The following is a 13,223-nucleotide window of genomic DNA, read 5'->3' as shown; positions in this document are numbered from 1 at the left end:
TGCACAAACTAAGGTTAAAATGGAACTAAACGAGCTTCCTTCCTAAATGAACCACTTATAACCAGTACGGGTGTGAGAACATTGAAACGCCCTGTAGCTAACATATACGGCCCGAACACAGATGACACTGGCTTCTGGGAGGGAGTCTCAAAGAAACTGGAAACAATTCCCCTGAATGACTTAACACTGGTGGCCAGGGACTTTAACATAGCTCCAGACTACACACTGGACAGACAGTCACAGTGCCACTCCCTCCCCCCAAACGCACACAACACACTAAAGAACATATGCACCAGATTCAACCTCAAAGATCCATGTAGACTACAACATCCGGACACTAGAGACTACACCTTCTACTCCAATCCACACAACTCATGCAGCAGGACTCACTACATACTAATCACAGGCTCATACACCCATCTAATAGAACACTCTGACATTGTGGCTAGAACACTCTCTGACAACTCATGCATCAGCCTTCTGCTGAGCGGATGACATAACGAGGACACCCCACGTAGATGGAGGTTTAACCGCGACGTCCTGACAGACCAGGCCAACAAACCCAAAATAGAGTCCATAAAAGATTACTTGCGACATAACGACACACAAGGTACTGGTCCCAAGAACTTATGGGACGCACTTAAGGCCACAGTCAGAGGCGCAATAATGAACAGAAACGCTAACCAACACCTGAACGAACTGGAAAAAGACATCAAAGGGTTAGAGAAGAGCCACATCACAAACACTAGCACTCTAACAGAACTCAATAAAAAAAAAATATGAATACAAAAAAATCTTGAGCGAAAGGGCCGGGCTTTGGGTGAATAAATACAAGGCTATCAACCTCTGTGAGGCTAACAAGGCAGGGAAGCTCCTAGCCTCCTACCTCAAACACAAACAAAGACAGCACACCATCTCCTCAATCACCGACTCAAAAAAGATCACACACACAAGGAAATCCTAGGAACTTTCCAAGAGTTCTATCAGGATCTCTACAAAAAAAGAGGAGTCCCTGAAGCAGGAAGGAAGTGTAAACTACCTAAATAGACTAAACCTCCCAAAGAAAGCAGACAAAGAGGCACAGATGCTAGGACGTGAAACAAGCGAGCCGTAAATACAGAGGGCAGTCAAGTCTCTCAAAGACAACAAAGCACCAGGCCAAGACGGTTACACGGCTACCTTCTACAAAACTTTCCTAACACAGCTACAGCCAACCATGAAAAAAGTGTTCAAACACTGTGCGGGGGAGGGGTTGTCTCACGTTCCATGTCAGAAACGAACATAATAGTTATCCCGAAGGAAAGCAAAGACGCACAACTACCCCAAAACTACAGACCCATTTCACTAATCTAAGTAGACTGCAAAATATACGCCAAAATCTTGGCCTCAAGACTGACCACTGTACTACCAAGCCTAATAAGCAACTCGCAGGTAGGGTTCCTAAAGACACGCAGGTCACACGATAAAACCAGGCTTCTATGCCACATACAGGAGCGAGCCTCTAAGACAGACGAACCAGCGGTGGCTATCACACTTGATGCCGAGAAAGCATTCGACAGGGTTTCATGGGACTTCCTGGAACATTGCATGCAGACTTACAATCTGGGGGAACTATAAATACGGAAAGTAATGGCACTGTATGGGGATCCTAGAGCTCGAAAAGTGGTGAATGGGGCAGTCTCTGAACCCTTCGCCCTACAACGGGGGAAAATACAAGGTTGTCCGTTGTCCCCCTCACTGTTCCTGCTGGACTTGGAACCCCGGACCAGGAATGTGAGGGACAATGAGGAGGTGAGGGGAGTCATCCTCAACGCAGTCTCTGTCAAACTAGCCGCATACGCTGACGAGATCCTCATCGTCACAGAACGACCCAAGCCCTCCACAACGGCTCTCATGGAAACCAAAGACAAATACTAAAAACACTCAAGATACAAGCTAAATAAGGATAAGTCTGAGTGCAAACCACTAAACATCCACACCACTAGAGATATTGGGGAACTCGGGCTTAGCATGGCAGACGGGATACATCAAATACCTAGGAGTCCACTTCGGCAAAGACCTACAAACCACACTGGACCAAAACGAAAAACTACTCAGAAAAGACAAGGGCGCTGCTAGAGTCATGGTCCCCAAAGTATACAACATTGTAGGGGAGAATAGAAACAATAAAGATGATGATCACCCCGATGGTCAACTATCTGTTGGACATGCTCCCTCTGCTATTGACAGAGGGCTTCCATCGCAAGATAGATAAGATGATAAATACATTTCTATGGCGCGACAAAAAAGCGAGAATATGCCTGAAAAAGCTACGGTTAGACAAAAAATTAGGCGGCCTAAACGTAGCGGACTTCAAAACCTTCCAAACTGCATTTCTAGCAAATCAGGGGGCATACTGGCTCATACCTAGCCAAGAGTACACGCTGGTATGGCTTGCAATTGAGAAAACCATCCTAAACAACCTAAAGCCAGTAGTACTCCTCACAGCCAATAAACACAGGCTCAAAAATACTCAAAAATACAAATAACGCCCTGCTAAAAGTAGACCAAAAACTGGAGTACAGCATAAAAAACTCAACGTGGGCATCCCTGAGGGCAAACAAAAAGATTAAATACAGGGGAAAACCTCTCTCCATTGACACATGGGAGAAGCTAGGAATCTCATATCCAGCGCAGCTAGAAGAGCCCCACCACCTTCGCCATGTTAAAAACTAAACATAAAATGCCATACATAGAACTATACAACTTCCTTAAAATCAGAACAGCCCTGTCAAAAACGAAATTAACAAAACACAAGCCATCAATCACTCAATACATGACGAACCTCAACAAAATAGGTCACCAAGTGTCACATCTCTACAAGCTACTACGCCCCAGCTCCACCAAAATTAATGACAAAGCAGTCACATATTGGGAAAAACAACTAGACACCACACTCAGCTTGAGAGAACTCCATCTCCTCAGGGCCTCCCCCTCACAAAACATAATCTCCCCAGTACAAGTGCAAACAAAATTTTGGCTCCTACACAAGACCTACTGGACCCCGGCCCGCCTGGCGGGCACTGGGCCTCAGGGAAAATGACCTGTGCTGGAACTGAGACAAAGAAAAGTGGGACCTAGCACACCTTATCTACGAGTGTCCCAAAGTTAAAAGATTCTAGGAGAAAGTCTTCACCTTCATAAACAAAGCGATGGGAATCACACTAAAACCAGATTGCTCTACACTCACCACCGCTTTCATGACAACAGAACTAGACTCACAACAGGACAGAGACCTAGCGGACCTCCTACTGACAGCAACAGTAAAAATAGTTCTCACCAAATGTCAACCTTCAAGGGATGGCTCAACTGGGTGATGTACCTCAGAGGTGCGGATAACACTGCCCTGCGGAGATCACCATGGAAACAATTCTCCAGGGGAATATGAGAGTCATTGGACAAATTCCTGGACCCATACGAATCCCCATGAACAGATCTAGCAAAAGGGACCAAAGGGCCCCGCACAACACCCCCCACGAGATCACAACACAAACTCGAAGGACTTCTGGCACACTAAGGCTTCTTCTCTCTTCTTACTCTCTATCCTTTCCCCTTTCACTCATTCCAATTCTCTAAACGGGGCAGTGAATAGGGGGGCAACCGACCATATATACTGTGTAACTGTATTCCCAAAATGCACAGCCAGTGTGGGCTGCCACCCTGTAACGACAAAGCGTTGATGATTATATGTATAAAAATCAATACAAATGTGTTGAAATTAAAAAGAAAAAAAGAAAAGCCCTGAAGAAGTCTCTGGGAAGAGACAAAACACGTTGGCAGTATTGGTGGTTAATATGTAAAAAAAAAAGAACATTAATAAAGGATTATGAAGGAAGATTTTGAAAAAATTTGAATGGAGTCTGTGCATTACTTGACCCAGGCTATATGGAATATACAATCGTTTTTGTGCAAGAATAAATAGTGAGTGCTGATCACTTTTGTTAAAATAATTTGGCGATTCATAATCCTATATGTAGGGTTGGGAGGCTGATCCTCCTGATCTGAGCACCACCTGTTGATACTGTATCCACTTTACTTGGGTGCGGTTGAAAAGTCTCAGCCTCAATTTGTAAGTCACTTGATTCTTCTCTTAGTTCGTCTTAATAGGTGTTACTACCAAACTCAAAGACCCTCAATTCATAGAATTCTGAAAATGGAGCAGTCAGTTCAGGCAGGATAAAACCTTTGGCTTGCAGATATTTCTGCAGGTCACTCTACATTGAGCTATTCAAATATCACAACAGATTCCTGCTAGACCCGTCTCTTAGATTCAGATTCCGCCAATGCCGCTCATGCCATGCTTCAGCTTGCCAGCTCCTGTCACCACAGCCTGCCTGCTGCAGCAGTGCTCGCCTCTAGGTTATCACCAGTCTACAGGCTGCCCCCAGCCTCCACACACCAGCATATTACTCCGTGTCCCAGCCCATGTCTACGATTCTCACACCCAGCCTCAGCATCCCAGTTCCCTACCATCTTTGGCCTGTTTAAGCACCTTACTACCTGCATGCACAATCGGGATTGATGTACCACCCACTGCCTCCATATCTCAACCATTCCTCAGCATGACAAAGTCTGCCTCCACATCCCACCACCGACCTCTGTTACATAAGCTTGTTTGCATGCTCCCTCACCTGACTGCATCCCATCCTCAGGGTCCTAACTCTCATCTCAGTGTGCCACACCAGCCCATGGTTCTGTGTCCTAACCCATGTCTACGCTTCTCACGTACCCTCAGTATCCTAAGCCCAGCTCACACCCTCATGTCAGCTTCAGCACTCTACTATCTGCATCCACAAACTGGCACCTGGTAAAAGCCCCTAACTCTGCATCTCAACCACTGCTTCTGTGAGAAAACCTAGCCTCTGAGTGACAAAGCCTGGCTCTATATCTCAAAGCCTAAGTACATGCCTAGGCTGTCCGGTTTTAGGTTTAAACCTATAATAACTGATAAAACCCCAGTGAAAGGGAAATAGCCCTCACCAGTGTAAACATATAAACACTGAAAAAACACCTGCACAACCACAAACTAAATGCCATTCAATGAAAGGAAAAGGAGAGTGAACGAGTCATTTGTTTTCTTCCTGAAGGGGCCAATACAATGTAACTTTATAAACTGTAGAGAATCACGAAATGTCAAAATCATATTTGATATTTTGGCTACTTTTGCTTCTTTCACCGAAAGGTAAAATGGCTGGTTTCATAAGAATCTTTCCTAATATGTGCCAACACATTTACCCACAGAGAGCGAGTTAAAAACCCTTGATACATTAGCCCCCAGTTTCTAGTGAGTCAGTGTTGATAGTAGGTGAAGTGCCAACACCAAAGGCTTTAAACATTCAAAGCAAGGTACAGTGACAAGTGTATGTGAAAAGAGCGCTATCGCCAAGCATCTGGAATAGTGGTGAAAACATGACACCAGACTTTTTGAAAACATGGAACGCAATGTCACTTGGAATGCTGCTGCAAAAAGGTTCTTTCCAAGTTCAACAAAGATTGAAGCAATATTGTTTGTATTTGCAGTGATGCAGCTACGTATATGAAAAAGTTGTGATGACCTGTCCACGTCGATACCTGAGCTGAAGTGCTTCCCTGTAAAAGATCCTTGCCACTTGCTAGCTGCTGTGCTGAAAGCATCTTTACAATCTTCAGAGTTAATGAAGAATGCTATTGACTTTTTAGTCCATTTTGGTGCACTGTTTTTTTATGCGCTGGAACTAAAATGCAAATATTTCTCATTTTGTGCTTTGTGTGGCATCAAAGAAAGAGTCATCCCAACTGTGTCGCTTAGCTGATGGTTCTTAGTCCAAGGGGGTGTGAATGCTATATTATCCATGTGGCAACCGTTTACAGAATTTTTGCTGAGTGATGATGCCAAAGGCAAGAAATGTGAGGATCTTTGGTCGCATATTGATAGGGATATGTAAAAAGTTCACTCTACTGCATTCTTAGATATTTACAGGAAAACATAACTGCTGTAGTGGACATAAAAAAACTAGAGTCTGAAAACACCCTTGTCTGCCAAGTGTTCAGCATAATTGGTGTAGATGTGAAACATCTCCTTGAGAGTAGGCTGGGTGACACCTTTAGTGACTTTGGAACTGCAACATGTTCCATGTTAGAGTGCTTGCCACTTGGTAAGCAAAGAAATGTTGAAGAGCAATTCAGAAACTTTTATTTTACAATGTATGAGAAATGGCTTGCAATGATGCATAGAAATGTCCCTTTGCCAACCACGGCATTTGAAGTCAGTGAAGCCTCACAGTGGTACTCTGTAAAAGTTCTAGATCCCTTCCGTAAAGGGGAACTTTCTCTGTAGTTTAAAAAATTCTGCTTCATTTTTGACCACTTCAATAACTGAGGGCATAGGCGCCCAGTTCAATGCAAATGCTGCAGAACCTGTCATAGAGAATCACAATCTTCAGGTGCACCAGTATTGGCACGGAAAGCGGTCAGTGGCCAGAGTTAGCAAGTTGTGTACTGGCTGTTTTGGTGTTGCCTGTCTCAAGTGCCAATGTTGAGAGGGCCTTTTCACAGATTGTTGAGAGGGCCTTTTCACAGATAAACGTTTACATGGAAAGGAAATAACGAGTGCACATGACCAAAGACTCACTGAAGAAGTATTGTATGGTGTACTACAATAAGTTTGATTTGGAAAAATGTATTTGGACCTCATATACACTGTACCTACACTGTCTATATACCATGCCCTATCAGTGCAGAAAGCAAGCAATAATGAAAAGCGAAACATTCCATAAACACCGGAAAAACACTGTTTGTGTTTTTAATTGCATGTAAATCTGTAACCACTAATAACCACTGTTTTTTTTAAAGTATTGAAATCACTTGAAAACACTGAAAAAAAACACCAGAATTTACCAAAATTAGAAACTGAAAACAGGAAAGCCTAAACATGCCTCAAAGTCTTTCTCCCTTTTTCACAGTCCACCTCAGTGTCCCAACCCGATCCTCAAGCCTCCACCGCGCAACCCGTGCCTCTGTTTGACAATGCCTGGCACCACAGCCTAAAGCCTACTTCAGTGTTTGAAAGCCTGCCCCTGTGACCACCTTGTCCCTGTGACCCCCCCCCAGTCCTTGCTCATGTGACCCCTCCCCTCAGCCCTTGCCCATGTGATTCCCCTCCCAGCTCTTGTGACCCCCCCCCTCAGCCCTTGCCCCTGTGACTTCCCCGGCCCTTGCTCCTGTGAACCCCCCTGCCCATGGCCCTGCGACCCCAGCCCTTGCCCCAGTGACCCCAGCCCTTACCACCCGTGATTCCAGCCCTTACCCCAGTGACCCCAGCCCTTACCCCAGTGACCCCAGCCCTTGCCCCAGTGACCCCAGCCCTTACCACCCGTGATTCCAGCCCTTACCCCAGTGACCCCAGCCCTTGCCTCAGTGACCCCAGCCCTTGCCCCAGTGACCCCAGCCTTTACCCCCGTGATCCCAGCCCTTACCACAGTGACCCCAGCCCTTGCCCCAGTGACCCCAGCCCTTGCCCCAGTGACCCCAGCCCTTGCCCCAGTGACCCCAGCCCTTGCCCCAGTGACCCCAGCCCTTGCCCCCAGCCCTTGCCCCCGTGACCCCAGCCCTTGCCCCCGTGACCCCAGCCCTTGCCCCCGTGACCCCAGCCCTTGCCCCCAGCCCTTGCCCCCGTGACCCCAGCCCTTGCCCCCGTGACCCCAGCCCTTGCCCCCGTGACCCCAGCCCTTGCCCCCGTGACCCCAGCCCTTGCCCCCAGCCCTTGCCCCTGTGACCCCCACCCTTGCCTCCAAGTGCCCCCATGGATTTCCCTTTCTTTTGTTTTCACATTCCCCCACCCTTGCCTCCAAGTGCCCCCATGGATTGCCCTTTCTTTTGTTTTCACATTCCCCCACCCTTGCCTCCAAGTGCCCCCATGGATTGCCCTTTCTTTTATTTTCACATTCCCACACAGTGAACTCACCTGCATCGATCAGCTTCATGTTGTTTTTCACATGGAAGAAGTTTGCGACATTAAATTTATCCAAATTTGTAGGATCCTGAAATAAAGACAGCGAATATTAATGTTTACCTTCATGAAAGGCCTAAATCAGCTACTTTTCACTGTCCCTAGCGTGAGCAGCGCCTTGTCTGATGTACAAGGGAACCCTCTTCCTGGACAATGCAGCTCAGCGTCTCCAGGGCACAAAGAGGTCAATGTCTCATCCATCCATCTGGGGCTCCCGACAGACTAGTGCACTGAAGCACAGAGGCACACCAGGTGTGCTATATCCAGCGCCAGCCTGGCCTGTAGACAGCACAAGCGGACAGTTAATAGGTTTGTAGGGCCGGGGCAGAGTCTGGCCCATGTCAAGCAAAGCCTGGCTAGGGACTGGCTCCGCCCTGCCCGCCAGGCATTCAGAGCCAGCATTCCGACAGTAATTCTACCACTGTCAGTACAGAGGAGTCCAAACCTGGACCGAACTAGTCAGTGACGAAAGGGGTGGGTGATGGGTGAAGAAGACCTGGAGACCACTACTGGTGAGCGGTCACCTCTGCCTGTGGGGTCGTGCACTGTGAACCAGCTCACGGCAGGGCTGATACTTCCAGGATGCACACTTTTCTGGCTAAGTGTGTGGTTGCTCCCCTGCAGCTAGGGTCGCGCCCGCTGCCCCCGCGGCTAGGGTCGCCCCTGCAGCTAGGGTCGCCCCCTCTGCCCCACGGCTAGGGTCGCCTCCGCTGCCCCGCGGCTAGGGTCGTGCCCACTGCCCCCCCGTGGCTAGGGTCGCATTTGCGGTCTTCGGCTAGATACGCGCCTGTTACAGTTCAGCTATGTATTTTCCCACTACCTTGCGGATAGGTCCACAAATGTTGCCTTTTGGCTGGGTTCATGCTATACAAATAATGCATAAATAATCTCCAATGACCAACTGGCTGTCCCCTTGTCTTAAAGCCGCATTGCACTAGTAGCACCAACATATAATGTACATCCCTGAAACGAATGTTCGTTACAGTTCGGCTATGGTAGTGGAAAAAGCAGTGGTGAAGACCATACCAACACTGCCTTTAACGAAAAAACTAAAACCCCTTGACATCTGCAAGTTAAGAAAGCCACACCACCTTCATTTTGATATCACCAAACACGGCTAGTGGCCTTAAATTTCACATCCCCGAAGGTTTTCTAGATTCCATCGGACGTGAAGAAATATAGAACGTCTTAGAGTGAACTTGTAGTGTGCTTTCTCACAGGAGTCCCAATTACCCCCACAATATCAGTGTTTTGTGACAGTCAACACCATTAACTAGAACAAAGCCGCAGGTTAAGCATCAAGTATAATTTAACTTAAAGTGAACTTGAGGGGAGGAACCATCTCCTCCTCGTATGTGGAGATCTGGAGAAGAGCGAGAAGGTGATTGAGAGATTATGTTCAAAAGCAACACGCATCGACAAGGCCAACATGTTTGGCCTTGGCAATTTGGCATTTTTTTTATTGCAAGCTAAAAACAAGCATGCTGCATAAACATGCCAGTCATTCGTCTGCAATAAATACATTTGATTTAAAAAAAGATTAACCCCTACATAGATTCGTAATAGACTAGCATGGATGCCTCCTCACTGGCAGGTGTATTTAGAGCACAATGAACAGCTAGTTTTGAATTACTATAACTTGAAGCCATGGCTAAAATACACAAAATGAAAAAAACAATTAAAATAGGCAAAGAATGAAAGAAAAAAAACACTGGCAAACTCCTACCAGTTCTGGAAGTGAAATACATATTTTTGTTGGATGTGGAAATGTGATCCAGCAAAATGCCATCATTCGCAGTGCAAGAAAGTTAGTGGCCGAAGTAGGCTGACCCACGGTTGCAGAGTGTACGTTTACTTTAGTGGCTACGGTGGACAGAAGCAAAACATCAACAGGTGAGCAGGATATTGGCGGATCCAAAGCCACGCTATATGTATGCAAGATACATAAATGTTCCTTGAAAATATATATATATATCTTTGAAGCACCCCATGTATGTATATTTGTATGTGGAGATTATATATATATATATATAAAAAACACAAATCCTTTATTGTGCACTCGTAGAACAAGGACCTTGTTCTACGAGAGCACAATAAGGGATTTGTGCAAAGATCTTCTGGTGTGTCCTCTCTGTCCTTCTACATAGTTGGATTTGGAACCTGTGCGAAATAAAGAGTAGCGGCTGCTGCTACCGACGGCACCAGCGTTGTTTGGTCGAGGATCGCTCGAGCAGTGGTTTTTGAAGCATATAAATATATATACACATATATCCAAATATATATATATATATTCATTTTTTTCATTTAATATTTATTTTGATTTTGTGAGCGTGGCGAGACAGCTAAAGAAGGGTAGACCTGTGTGACTGTCAGTTGGTTGACAGGACAGCCTGACGCGTAACCTTGTGACTGTCCAAAACTATGTGACAGAGCAGCTGAACGTGTACGAGAATGAGCGTTTGAGAGAATGACTGAGTGACTAAAACAGTAAAAGCTTGTGTGCGAATGAGAGACTGCAATTTTTGGGTGACTCCAGGGTGGACTGTGGCATGCACCTCCATGGCCAACATCAAGAAATTCACTAACAATAGAGAGAAACAAGGTCAGTTTTTATATCTAAAAATCATGAACAAGTTCTGGTGACCAGGCCGCTTTGCTTAAAAAGCCTTCAGATAGTCACATAAATCACGGAGGAAAAAGAAATGTCACCAAAAACAGTGGGCAACCGACTGCTGCTGCATTTGACCCATCAACCACTCCTTTGCAAAACCACTCCCTGTACCCATGACAGCTGGGGAGTATTTTTGAAACCAAGGCATTTACCCCAAATCCCATGGGCACCCCTGGCAAAAGGCTGGTGGGTTGAACATGAATCCCCCAATCTTGCTCAAGGGCTGGGATGCAACACTTCAAAATTCTCTCCAACCTTGCCCAAGGACCAGGGAGAAACATCTCAGGCCTCCCTCCTTTTCTCCAAATCACGGCTCGATAGCCATGGAGTTGTGAGGCAGGCACAAAAAAGACCCTTCTTGTGGCTATCACACCTCAACCTTTGAGAGAACCTCAACCTTTGAGAGACCCTCAGATACCGCCACCATGAAATAATGTCTGTGATATGCAAAGGAACACGTAAACAATTGAGGGCTGTGTGGTGCCTGTTTCTCCGGCAGACAAATGGTGTCAGAAGTGGGAGTGTCGAGGATGCCCTGCAGAGTATCACGGAAGGGGTCTGCATCGCCAAGAACAAGCTAAGATTGAATACGATGCTGCTTTAACAAACCTCTGAGATGTAAAGATTCCAAGGGTAGCTTCCCTGCGATTGAGGGTTGGCAGGAGTGTTTCAGAGTTATTCGGCGTTCGCTCACGTCCAGGAGCTGGGGTCAGTGGGGTTTGTATGGATTTGGATATACGTTATTGGGTCGGCGGAGCCCTCCGTATCCTCTAGGGGACCACATCTCCTCTTATTTAACACTACATATCTTTACATCATTCACTACACGTAGGCGGGGGTTAGCGTAGAATTAATGAAAAATATAATGAACGAGCTTTATTTTTAATTATTTACTAGGTTTTTGGTAAGGGTGTGTTAACAGTGGTGTACGTGGGAAGAGTTGTAGCGTTGTGCATGACGAGCAGAGGCATGTACTGCTGGTGAGGATCGGGCAGCCGCACTTACGCCTGGAGTGAAAGGAAGTTGAGTGACCGAGAGATGCACTTGTAGTCACGCTTGCATCCCCTGATCAGTGGTACATTCTGGTTTTAAAATGAGCTGCCCCAGATCATCTGGTGCCAGATACTCCTTTTGGACAATAAAGTTTCTTTGAGGGTCGAGGTGATTTTGGATAGAGGGGTCTTTACGTCATTCTTGAATCATAGATGCTCTTTGACGCGTCTTACATTTCCTAGGAGGGCCTTCCATCGTTTTGCTGCTTATCTAGATAACGTGGTTCAACAATAATGTTTTTCTTATGAGTTTGGACGAACAATAACCTCTTGCTTTGGAGAACCTTATGTGCAATGCAGAGTGCCTTGAGGGATGCTTCTTGGTTATAAGGCACCAGTAATGCGCTTAGGGTATAATGCGATGTTTTATCATGGACTGAAGAGTTGAAACTGGCTTGCAGACATGTTTCGGGTCTGTTGTGGTCTTTACCGCAGGGAGACCTCGGCCGCTGGTGAAGGCCATGTGTGTAACCGAGGCGAGGCATGACCAGGGAGGTGGTAGCCTGCGGTTTGAGGATAGTCTGGGTGATGGGAAAGCTGTGAGGGGATCAGCATGCTGTGGGAGGCGTTCACTTGAGCATCAGGGAAAGGGTGGATTCCATGTTCACTTCTGGCTTTCTTCCTTCACTGGAGGTCAACAGCGGAGTGTCAAGTCCCTCAGACCAGAGGGCTGTGGGCTGCACTTCTATTCTCCACAGAAAACAACCTCGGTTCGGGAAGAGCTGAACTTGGAGCTGTATCTCAGCATCCCTCACTGAAGGCCACGGTCTGGTCCAGGCTAACCTCGCTCGGTTGGATCCTGGTGTTTCAGGATGCCCTGTATGTCAGAGGAGTTGTAGTGGGTTAAGTTGAAGGCTTGAAGAGGTCTATTGAGAAGTTGCAGGTGAACCAGTAGAAGTGAGATGACCAGCCTGGAGGTACGTCAAAACTGGGGGTGAAAGGACCAGATGTAGACGAAGGGGAGCGAGAAGCCCCTCCGCCTGCCGTGAGGGTTGGAGCAGGCGCAGTCTAGGATGCCTTCTCTGAAGTCAGACCCCTCTGGTTTCAGGAGTAGGGCTGGTGCTGCAGCACCATCCAGCAGAGTTGATGCAGCTCCCACTGACCTAGAAGGGCTCATCCAGGGCTCCAGGGATAATCTGGGACTCTCACATCACTATTGCTTATTTTTTTGTTAAAATAAAGAAAACAAAATGTGTATTCAACAGATTAAGACAGTGGAATAGTGTGTGCAACACACCAAGGTTGCGGACTGATATCTGGGTGCGTGCGCTCACACCAGGCACCACACATCAAGACACTGGACTATGGTGTGTGCACCACATATCAAGAAGGTGTGCTGACGGCTCCGTGCACCACCTCACAAGCTGGACACCACACATCATGACTGTGACAGATATGTTTGTGCCACCTCACATATAACACATAGTATCTAGGAGTCTGAAAATGATGTAACTCATCTGTGGAATATTCACCC

At 46.7% G+C, this 13,223-nt stretch overlaps 1 protein-coding gene across 2 annotated transcripts in view; it reads right to left on the bottom strand.

Moving 5' to 3' along the window:
• The window catches only part of PPIL2 (peptidylprolyl isomerase like 2), a 365,149-nt gene that overhangs the window by 203,909 nt on the left and 148,017 nt on the right, over positions 1 to 13,223 (bottom strand). For both annotated transcript variants that reach the window (XM_086942651.1, XM_086942650.1), the window contains exon 9: positions 7,982 to 8,057. In XM_086942651.1, the coding sequence (XP_086798777.1) occupies positions 7,982 to 8,057 (76 nt within the window). The remainder of the gene's footprint in view (positions 1 to 7,981; positions 8,058 to 13,223) is intronic.

This window comes from Lissotriton vulgaris, chromosome 11, assembly GCF_964263255.1.
Source record: "Lissotriton vulgaris chromosome 11, aLisVul1.2, whole genome shotgun sequence".
Taxonomy (NCBI): Eukaryota; Metazoa; Chordata; class Amphibia; order Caudata; family Salamandridae; genus Lissotriton; species Lissotriton vulgaris.
This window is presented reverse-complemented; position numbering and strand designations above follow the sequence as displayed.